Source organism: Agelaius tricolor, unplaced genomic scaffold (genome assembly GCF_023055355.1).
Source record: "Agelaius tricolor isolate 1412-34295 unplaced genomic scaffold, bAgeTri1.0.p SCAF_30, whole genome shotgun sequence".
Lineage (NCBI taxonomy): Eukaryota > Metazoa > Chordata > Aves > Passeriformes > Icteridae > Agelaius > Agelaius tricolor.
Genome location: NW_027269290.1, coordinates 2,833,383 through 2,843,868, shown reverse-complemented (window position 1 = coordinate 2,843,868; position 10,486 = coordinate 2,833,383). Strand labels below are relative to the sequence as shown.

General features: G+C 61.8%; 1 protein-coding gene across 1 annotated transcript; it reads right to left on the bottom strand.

Annotated features, from left to right (window-relative positions):
- Window positions 1–124: 124 nt before the first annotated feature.
- On the bottom strand, window positions 125–9,926 carry AMPD2 (adenosine monophosphate deaminase 2). Its single transcript, XM_071449884.1, has 18 exons — window positions 9,602–9,926; window positions 7,949–8,079; window positions 7,017–7,147; window positions 6,659–6,727; window positions 5,979–6,090; window positions 5,694–5,880; window positions 5,470–5,611; window positions 5,293–5,382; window positions 4,908–5,037; window positions 4,611–4,805; window positions 4,328–4,459; window positions 4,077–4,240; window positions 3,222–3,348; window positions 2,966–3,129; window positions 2,734–2,854; window positions 2,487–2,660; window positions 2,152–2,262; window positions 125–1,144 (listed from the first exon to the last, which is right to left on the bottom strand). Exons 1-18 carry the CDS (start codon window positions 9,669–9,671, stop codon window positions 935–937), a joined length of 2,460 nt encoding a protein of 819 aa, XP_071305985.1. The 5' UTR covers window positions 9,672–9,926; the 3' UTR covers window positions 125–934.
- Window positions 9,927–10,486: the final 560 nt, after the last annotated feature.

Genomic DNA, 10,486 nt, shown 5'->3' with positions numbered 1-10,486 from the left:
TGACCCTCCCACATCACCCTGGGCACCCCCAAACCCAAGGCATGAAGGCACACACAACCCCCTTCTGTGCCTCAGTTTCCCTCTGGGGCTGCACTTCCTCCCTCCCCTCAGTTCAACTCCAGTGTTTTACTTAAATATTTTTATTTTTCATGCTCGGTTAGGTTTTTTTTTCTCAAAACTTTGTTGTTTTTCTAGTCGCCATCGGGTTTTCCCAGGAATGCTGGATCCAGATGCAGATGAGCAGCACTGGGATGGGAGACTGCAGGGATAGAGGGGGCAATGCCCCACAGAGATGGGAGAAGCCTGGTCCAGCCCGATCTGGGCCACAAACAAACATCTCCTGGGAGTGTTGGGGACAGGGACACATTGTCACCTGCTCCCCCTTCCCTTCATCCCTGAGGTGGTGAGGATGAAGCATTCCCCATGCCACCCCTTGCCTTCCTCCCTGTGGTGATGAGGATGGAGCATCCCCCGCCAGGCACCATCGCCCTGTGCTCTGGGCCACTGTGTCCTCACCGACAGCAGAGACCTCAGCTCTGGGTTCCTTTGGTTGTCCCCACAGGCTGGAAGAGCAGGCTGAGAGGGCACCAGGGTTAAAGGGCATCAGGAGCCAGCTGGGACTGGGCTGGCACTCCCACGCTGTCACCACAGTGGCACCCAGGACCCCAACTTGTCACTGGGAGGTAAATCCAGGACCCCCTGGCTGTGCCCTCCCCTGTGTCACCTCCTCGTGCCAGCAGGGCCCAAGCCAGCAAGGAGACGCCAGTTAAAAACAACAGAAAAAGACATAAAAAACCACCCATAAAACAACCAAACCAAGATGAAACGGAGAGGACTCAACAAACGCCGCGCCCTGCAGCAGAACCAGGACAGCAGCAGGAGCGGGCAGGGGGACGGCGGCGGAGCCCTGGGGGGCTCGGGGGGATCTGGGGGGTCAGTGGGTGCCCAGGGAGATGGTGAGCACGTCCTCCTCCTGGATGGGCTCCAGCTCGGCGCTCTGCACCGCCTGCGTGATGAGGGTCAGCTCCTGGCACAGCGTCTCGAAGCGGTAGCTGACGCGGATGTCGGGAACGTTGGTGCGGCGGATGTCGTTCCCCTCCGGACCCTCCTTCAGGTAGTTGGGACCCAGCCAGTAACTCTTCACCTGAGGAGGGGGGACACAGCCCCGGGGCTGCCCCAGTGCTCCCAGTGCTCCCAGTGCACAGGGAGGGGGAACGGGAATGGGGGAATTGGGGCAAATGGGAATGGGGAATTGGGAGTGGGAATGGGGGAACTGGGAGTGAATAGGAATTGGGAACAAGGGAATGGGCAACTGGGGGTGAATGGGAATTGGGAATGGGGGAACTGGGAGTGGGAACTGGGCAACTGGGGGTGAATGGGAATTGGGAATGGGGGAACTGGGAGTGGGAATGGGCAACTGGGTGTGAATGGGAATTGGGAATGGGGAATTGGGAGTGGGAATGGGAATTGGGAATAGGGGAATGGACAACTGGGTGTGAATGGGAATTGGCAATGGGGGAATGGGCAACTGAGTGTGAATGGGAATTGGGAATGGGGGAATGGGCAACTGGGTGTGAATGGGAATTGGCAATGGGGGAACTGAGAAGGAATGGGAATTGGGAATGGGGGAACTGGAAGTGGGAATGGGAATTGGCAATGAGGGAATGGGCAACTGAGTGTGAATGGGAATTGGGAATGGGGATCTGGGAAGGAATGGGAGTTGGGAATGGGGAAACTGGAAGTGGGAATGGGAATTGGGAAGGGGGGAACTCGGAGTGGGAATGGGAATTGGGAATGGGGGAACTGGGAGTGGGAATTAGGAATTGGGAATGGGCAACTGGGGGTGAATGGGAATTGGGAATGGGGGAGCTGGGAGTGGGAATGGGCAACTGGGGGTGAGTAGGAATTGGAAATGGAGGAACTGGGAGTGGGAATGGGCAACTGGGGGTGAGTAGGAATTGGAAATGGAGGAACTAGGAGTGGGAATGGGCAAATGTGGGCATTGGGGATGGGAATGTTGGAATGGAGGCAAACGGGAATTGGGAAGGGGGGTGGGCAAATGAATGGAGGAATTGGGGAATGGAAAAATGGGGGTAATGGGAATCAGGAATAGGCAAACTGCAGAATTGGGAGTGAGGGAATGGGCCTCACCTTGTGGGAGAAGCCGCTCATGAGGACGCTGTTGCGGGCCAGCTCACACATGTCGCAGGAGCTGAGCTTCCACACCTGGGTGGCGATGCTGTACTCCTCCATCAGCGGCTCCTGGGGACAGACACCCCTCAGCTCCCGCCACACAGACCCCTCAGGCAGGATGGGGGTCCCCACCTCCTCCCATCCCCTCTACACCATCAGCACCCCCCAGAATCCATCAGTGCTGCCACTGGCCCCACCTCACCACCAACCCCACCCCACTACTAGCCTCATCCCATCACCCAGCCTGTGCCCACCCCACAGCCCCTCATTGGCTGGTGCCCCCAAATGCTCACCTTGGTGAAGTGGAACTGGAGGGGATCATCAGTGGAGAGGGAGACCATGAGCCCTCGTGAGAGGTACTCGGGCAGGGGGTTGCGGTGGTAGCTCAGGAAGAGGCTGTTGTTGCTCAGCGGGGACATGGCAATGCCAATCTGTGCCAGGTAGTACAGGTACTGCAGCACAGGGGCCTGTGGGGCACAGCAGGGTAAGGGGGGGTCCCACCACACCCCCAGCCCTCCCAGACACCCCATCCCCACTCACCTTGCGCAGCAACAACCCATGGGAGATGTTCTCTGACACCATGAACCCCGACACGAGGTGGTGGATGGGACCAGCCTCACCACAGTGTGGGCGCAGGACGAAGGTGTGGAAGCCCCTCTTCCTGCAAGGGGTGTTTGACTGTCAGCATCACCCTGTGACCTCCCCAGAACCTCCTGAGGGGCGCAGGTTCCTGGCCAGGAATGGGGGATTTGGGGATGTCCCATGTCCTCACCGCCGGAGGTGGTTGAGCACTGTCATGTTGGCATACATGTAGTACAGGTAGTAGGAGTAGGGTGGGTTGTCCTCCTCCACCCAGTTGCCTGGCAAAGGGCTATCCAGGTTGAAGATGTGATGCTCTGGTTTGGATTCATCATCCACACTGTCAAAGCCATCCACCTGCAGGACAGACAGCCCCAGGGTGGGATGCCACCCCTCGCTCCAGCTGGGTTTGGGCCGGGGTGTCCCCAGGAACAGGATGCAGCACTCACATGCTCCAGGAAGAGGTGCAGCTCTGGGTGCTGGGCTGGGTGGATCGTGGCCTCATAGAGCGGCAGGAAGATATTCTCCAGCATCTCCTGGAAGTTGGCCAGCTGCTTCTTGGTCCGGTAGATGTCACTGCAGGGAATGGACCCCACTCAGAGCCGGCTTTCCCGCTCCCCACCCCACCCCAGCCAGCAGTGGGTGTTGTGGTGTGATGTAATTGCCTGTCTCAGTCATCCCTGTTCTTTCCCCAGGTGTGCCAATGCCCTCTCCCTTCCCCTCCCTTGCCCCTGCTGAGTGCTGTCAGTCAATCTTGGCATTCCAGCAAGGGCGGGGTGTGTGATTGGCGAAGTTCAAAAGCTGCCTCTCAGCCCTGGGGACATTGGGCCATCCAGGTGTCATTTGTCCCCTGAGACTTCCCCCCCCTTACCTGGTTGGTGGGATCCCTGCCCCTTCCCTCCCCCTCTACCCAGGGTTAAAAGGAACAGCAACCACGGTGTTCGGTTCGGTGGTTCTGTTGGAGCTGGTGCTAGATCCAGAGGCCTGTGGGCCAGAATAAAGCTCTGGATCCAAGCCCTCCATCAGAACCGACTCCTTTTCCTTCACCTGGCCTTGAAGCCTCTCCACCAGAGGTAAACCTGAGCTCCTGCATGCCTGGACTTGTCCCCAGTGCCCAGCTGCAGCATCCAGCCAGCCAAAGGTGTGTCTGAGGTGAAACCACCAAGCTGCCACCCTTGGTCAAGCAGCAAGGGCCAGACGAGCCCAGGCACGTTCCATCCAGCTATATTGGTATTTAATTCCGATAGTGGGGTGGCCTGCATCCCCCCAACCCAAGTGAGGGTTCCTGTGCCCCCTTCACTCACAAGAGCCGGGGCACCTGCACGAGCCAGCGCACGTTGTTGGAGTGCACGCGGTGGCTGACGGCCCAGCGGGCCAGCTTGTCCCACTCATCCCGCGAGCGCCCATAGATGGACAGACGCAGCTCCGCGTTCTGGTACTTGCTCTCCTCCAGGTCTGCCATCACCTCCTGATGGGAAGGGACAAGCGACAACTGTCACTGCTTGGCCACCAGAAGGGGACATGAGTTACACCACGAGGAGGGGAGGTGGCCCACCTTGATGATGTGGGCAAAGTACTTCCCCGAGACGCGGTTGTCTGTCTTGATGAAGATCTCGCGCAGGATGGACTCCCCGATGGGGTTGTACTTGGCGTTGAACTTGTCGAAGCGGTGGAAGGTGTTCCGGTCCTGAAAGTGGGACAGGTGTGACCTGAGAGTCCTCATCACCCACCTCAGCCCCCACCAACCCCCTGTGCCCTGGGAAAACCTCCTGGTGAAGATCCCACACCCCAGCCAAGGATGGGGTTCACTCATCCCCAGGTTTGGGAGCCTCCCATACCGCATGGACATCCAGAGTGTCCACGCTCAGGTCGTAGGCTGTGAGGTTCATCGTCTCAAACACCTCCTTGAGCGTCTGCTCCTTCCCCTTCTCCACATGGACAATTTCATCCAGGTGCTTCTTCATCGCCCGCTTGATGAAGCGCAAGAGATGCTTCTGGTTCATGCAGGACGAGGCATGGATGTGGGTGTCCACCTGCACCAGGGAGGTGATGCTCAGCCCTGGGACCCTCCAAGAGCACCCCAGTCAAGCTAGGAACCCTCCAGGACCCAGGACTAGCTCAGGATCCCCAGGTACCTTGCGGATGTTGTAGAAGTCACGGTGAGGCACCTTCTTCTGGGCCGCCAACTCCTTCATCTCATTGAGCAGCACATGCATCTGGAATTTGTTGCTCAGGTACTGCAGCCGGCGGTAGCAGAAGGATTTGCTGCCCAAAACAGGGAAGAGGAGCTCAGTTTGGGGGTGAGGAAGCAGAACATCCAGCCCCAAAAGGCTGGTGCCCCAAAAGATATGGGAACACACACTCTTGGACACAGGTGAGGGTGGACAGGACATGGGAGCTGCACCAGCACCGTGTGCCAGAGTCACTGCCATGTCCTTGGGGCTGTCCCTGGGTCCTGTCACACCCCCATCATGGGAGCCCCTCCAGGGTGGGACCCTCCCATGGGACCCTTCCTCTTACATGGGCCCATTGATGATCAAAGCCATGAGGAAATTCATGTCGGCGATGAACTCCTGCAGGTCGGGGTATGGCAGGTCCAGCTCCGTGCTCCTGGCAGGGGACACATGTGGGAGTCACACAGCCCCCCCAAAAACTCCTCACCCCAATGAGTAGGACCCTCCCCCTCCCAAAACTCACTTGTCAGTGATGTCCTGCTTGGTGTAGACGTGCACAACACCATCCACCATCTTCAGCCCAAAGCCCAGGTCTGCTGGCATGTTCTGGGGATCCCACATCTCATAGGGGTGCTGCTCAGCAAACGGGGGGTGCACGGGGGCATCTGCAGTCAGGAGACACCCAACATCACCCCAAAAGCTCCTCAGCACCCGAGCTCAGCACTGAGACCCTCCCACAGTGCTCACCAGCAGCCACGGGGGTCTCGGGCACCTCCTCGTAGCCTCGGGTCTCCAGGGGCTTCTCGGAGAGCTCCTGCAGGTACCGGGCTGTGGTCTTGCAGAAGCTCTGCAGGGACAGCCCCATGTACTTCTCCCTCACAAACAGCGCCTTCACCACGCTCTTGGCTGCATCCAGCAGGTCGGTGAAGGGCACCTGGAGAGGGGACACCAAACAAAAAACCACCCCCCAAGCTGGGGTTGGCAGCCTGGAGACCCTTGCCTGGTTTCCAGGGGGGTCAGGGGGAGGCTCACCCCACACTTCTCCTCCCCAGAGATGGTGACCCGCTGGAATTCTCGCTCCAGCAGCGCCTCCCGCTCCTTGGGGACATGGTCCACGAGGCTGTCATTCTGCTCCTTGAAGAGCCTGTGGGGACAGACGTGGCCAGTGGGACAGTGACGGGTCTGCCCCATTCCCATGTACGCCAAGAGCAGCATGAGCCCCACCCCAGGGACTGTGTCCAGCCCTGGGGTGGCAGGATGGTGACGCAGTCCCCAGGGATGCCACCACGAGGTTGTAGCAGCTGTGCCGCCCGTGTCCTTTTTGGTGGTGGCATTGTCCCCCTTCCCAAAACACATCCCTCAGCCCTGATGAGCACAATGAAAAGTGGGGGGGGGGAAGGAGGAAGGGCACAAAGAACAAAAAAAACTCACGACAGAGACAGCTCCCAAGCGGAGACAGGAGGGAGGGGGACACACAGCGTCAGACCCCCCATCCAGGGGAAGACAGGGCCAGGACAGGGGTCCTGTGCCAGCAGCAGAGCTGGGACCCCCCAGCTCACCCCAACCCCCCTCCCCAGGTGCATTCAGTGTCAGTAAGAGTGGCTGGAGGGACCTCTTGGCTCCATGCTTGGGTGTGCTGGGTCAGAGCGGGGCCAGGCGGGTCCCCGATCCCCCCCGTGGCCCCGGCCGGTGACACCGAGCCGGACACTCACTGTAAGTCCGCAGCACTGTCAATTTTCAGGAAGTCCTGTTTGGCTCTGAGCAAAATGTCGGGCTCAAGTCTGGGGACAAGGAGGCGGCGGTGGAGGGGGGGGACAGCCGGGGGGACGAGGGGGAGAGAAATGGGGGGGCCGGGGAGAGAAAACACCCCGTTAATGCCAAAACAACAGAAACCAGACAGAAACCAGCCAAAAACTCACTGCAAAGGGGACACCAAGTGCGACACCCACGGGAGAGGGCACACAGAGCTGGCACAGAGACAGCCTCTTGGGGCGGGGAGGTGGCCTGGCCCCGTGCAGGGCTCCCTTCCAGTGATTTGGGGTGCACACAGGGGGAACCCCCCAGGCTTACTTGACGTCCTGGCTGATCTGGCGCTCCAGGCGCTGGCGCCGCTCCTCCAGCTGCTCGATGGGGCTCTCCTCAGGGAACTCATAGGGAGCCGTGCGCATCTCGTTCTCAGCCAGCGAGCGGCAAAACAGCTCCTGCAGAGCAGCCCTGCCGTGAGCTGAGCCCAGAGCAGCCCTGCTGTGAGCTGAGCCCAGAGCAGCCCTGCCATGAGCCCAGAGCAGCCCTGAGCTGAGTCCAGAGCAGCCCTGCCGTGAGCTGAGCCCAGAGCAGCCCTGAACTGAGTCCAGAGCAGCCCTGCAGTGAGCTGAGCCCAGAGCAGCCCTGAACTGAGTCCAGAGCAGCCCTGCAGTGAGCTGAGCCCAGAGCAGCACTGAGCTGTGCCCAGAGCAGCCCTGCAGTGAGCTGAGCCCAGAGCAGCCCTGCCATGAGCCCAGAGCAGCCCTGAATTGAGCCCAGAGCAGCCCTGCCATGAGCTGAGCCCAGAGCAGCCCTGCCATGAGCCCAGAGCAGCCCTGCCATGAGCTGAGCCCAGAGCAGCCCTGCCATGAGCCCAGAGCAGCCCTGAACTGAACCCAGAGCATCCCTGAGCTGTGTCCAGAGCAGCCCTGAACTGAGCCCAGAGCATCCCTGAACTGAGTCCAGAGCAGCCCTGCCATGAGCCAAGAGCAGCCTTGAGCTGAGCCCAGAGCAGCCCTGCCATGAGCCCAGAGCAGCCCTGCCATGAGCTGGGTGCAGCCTCAGCCCTGCCATGAACCTCAGCCCCTGGGTTAGCAGAGAAAGGCTCACAGGGATTCCCACACTCAGAGCTGAAGAAGTGGGAAGGGAGGAGGGTTTGGGGAAGATAGGAGTGGAGGAAGGATGGAGGGGAGACCCCCCCACTCCCCCAGCATAGGCTCACCCCCCCAGACGTGGCAAACTGGGTGCCCCAGACCCACCTCAGCGATCTCCTTGTATTTGCCATCCATGGACGTGCGCAGATCCACCGGGAAATGCTTCAGGCTGTGGGGGGTCCCGGGCAGGGACCAGGCTGACTGCAGGGGTCGGGCCCCTGGCCCCCCCCGCAGCTCTGCAGGGAGTGGGACAATGTCAGCCGGGGGGGTCTGGACCCCCACCTGGGCAGGAAGGGGTTAATCAGCCCCCCCTCCCCACCGTGGAACTGGGATGCTCTTCCCAATGGGGATGATGGGGAAACTGAGGCAGCTGAAGGGGAAGAGGACCCCCTCCCCTCGAATCCCCCCGGGGCACTGGGAGGGCTGCTGGCCCCACTGGGGGCTGTCAGAAGCCAACAGAGAATGAGGGGCTCAGGGCTGGGCTGCAGGAGCCCCATGGTATGGGGGGCACAGCACTGGGGTCCCTGCCAGTGCCACCTCCCTGCTCCCCATCCCATCCTTCCCATCACAGGGGGCACATCCCTACACTGGGGGCAAGGGAGGTGACATCGTCCCCCCTCCAAACCCACCCCATTGCCCCACAGCCCCCTGCTCCCACCAGCACTAGGACATTGGGGCTGGGGGATGCCCAGTGCCACCCCAGTGCCAACACCCCCCCCTGCAACCCCAAACCCACCACACACCAGCCTGGGGGGCACTGGGAATCGGGTCCTACTGGTTAAACTGGGTCCACCAGTAAGAGCCCCTCCACCCAGCACAGCCTGGGGGAAGATCCAGGTCCCCTGACCCCCAAACAGGAGCCTCCGCCCCATTTGCTCCCTGCATCACCCCAATGGGAATGGGGGCTGTGTCACCCAGGGCAGGGATGGCACTGGTGTCATCAGATGTGCTGGTGGTGCCTCTCCTGGGGCACCCAGGGTGCCCTGTGCCCCCAGGACATATCCCGTGCTGCCCACGTGTGACAGGTGGCAGCCCTGGTGGCACTCCAAGATCCCCCTCAACACGGGTGCCAGACAGATGACAACCCCAAGGTGCCACCTCGCCCACTCGTGCCACCATCCAGAACACCCTGTGCCACCCACCCAGGACAAATGTGGGTCACCAGAGCCAGGAGCAGCCCCGGTGATGCCCCTAGACCCCCCCCCAGAATTACCAGCCAGGTGACAACCCCGTAGTGCCACCTCACCCGGGTGATGTCACCACGCTCACCCTGTGTCACCACCACCATTTGCCATCCACCCAGAACACACGTGTGCCACCCACGTGTGGGAACAGCCCCAGTGGCACCCTGAGACCCTCTGTCAACAGTGCCAACCACAAAGTGCCACCCTGCCCACCCAGTGCCACCACTGCCCCCCACCCAGTGCCCCCCGAGATCGCCCCCGCGGAGCCCCCCCAAACCGGGTCCGCCCCCCCTCCTTCCTCCTCCTCCTCCTCCTCTTCCTCCGCTCTCACTACGCCACCGAGGCGCTGCGCTGGCGGGAGGGGACACGCAGGGCCCCCCCCGCCGCTGCCACCCCTCCCGGTGCCGGGACACGCTGGTGGCTCCCCCGTCCCCAAAATAAACCCTCAGAGCAGCACGGCGGCATTGCCCCCCCAAACTGATCCCCCCTACTCGCAGCATCGCCACCCCCACCCCGGGCCGTGACCTGGCTGTCCCCTGGGCTGTCCCCTCGGGGTATCTGGGGGGGGTCTCACCTGCAGGGCTGGGGGTCTGCAGGCTACCCCGCTTCTTGAAGGAGCACTTGGCCGGGGGGGCAGAGGACATGGCGGCTCCAGGGGGGCCGGGGAGGAGCGGAGGGGCTGATGCTGGCGGTGATGATGGTGATGATGGTGATGATGGTGATGGGGGCGGGGGGTGAATGACGGGGGGCGCCCGGGGGACTCTTACGGCGGCGGGGCCGCAGCGGCCGCTCCCTCCCCTGGTTGATGATTGATGCAGGAACCCGGGAATGGACCAAAGTCCCCGGCGGGGCCCGGCCGGAAACCGGGACGAGGAAGAGGATGGGGCGGGCGGAGGATGTGGCGAGGAGGAGGAGGAGGAGGAGGAAGGAGGTGGCTGCGGCGCTGGAGGGTTGGGGGGGGAGCAAGACACGGGATGGGGCTGTGACAGCCCTGGGCCAGCCGTGCCCCCCCCCCCGGACAAACGTGACACCCCCAGAGGAGCGCCCTGTACCCGTGTGGGGTCAGCCGTGACCCCCAGACAGCCGGGACACCCCCGGCACAGACGTGTGCTCCCCGGGACAGCCCCCGCAGGCCGCTCTGTGGCTCTGTGGGACCCCCGGGACAGCCCAAGCCCCTCCTCGGGGACAGTCGTTACCCCCCGGTTCAGCCCTAACGTCCCCCCCGAGCGGGCATCGCAGCCCCGCGAGAGATGGGATTGGACCCCCCCAAAGTGACAGCGGTGCTTCCAAAATAGGGTTAATAGAGTTAACCCCCCCCCACCCCCCGATGTGGACATTATGGCCCCCCAATATGGGCACTGCCCACCCCCGAACAGGCATTGCTCCCCAAAAACACGGGGTGTCCTTCTTCCCCATCCAGAGCCCGGCCCCATCCCGCTGGGAATCCCTGTGCCCCCCC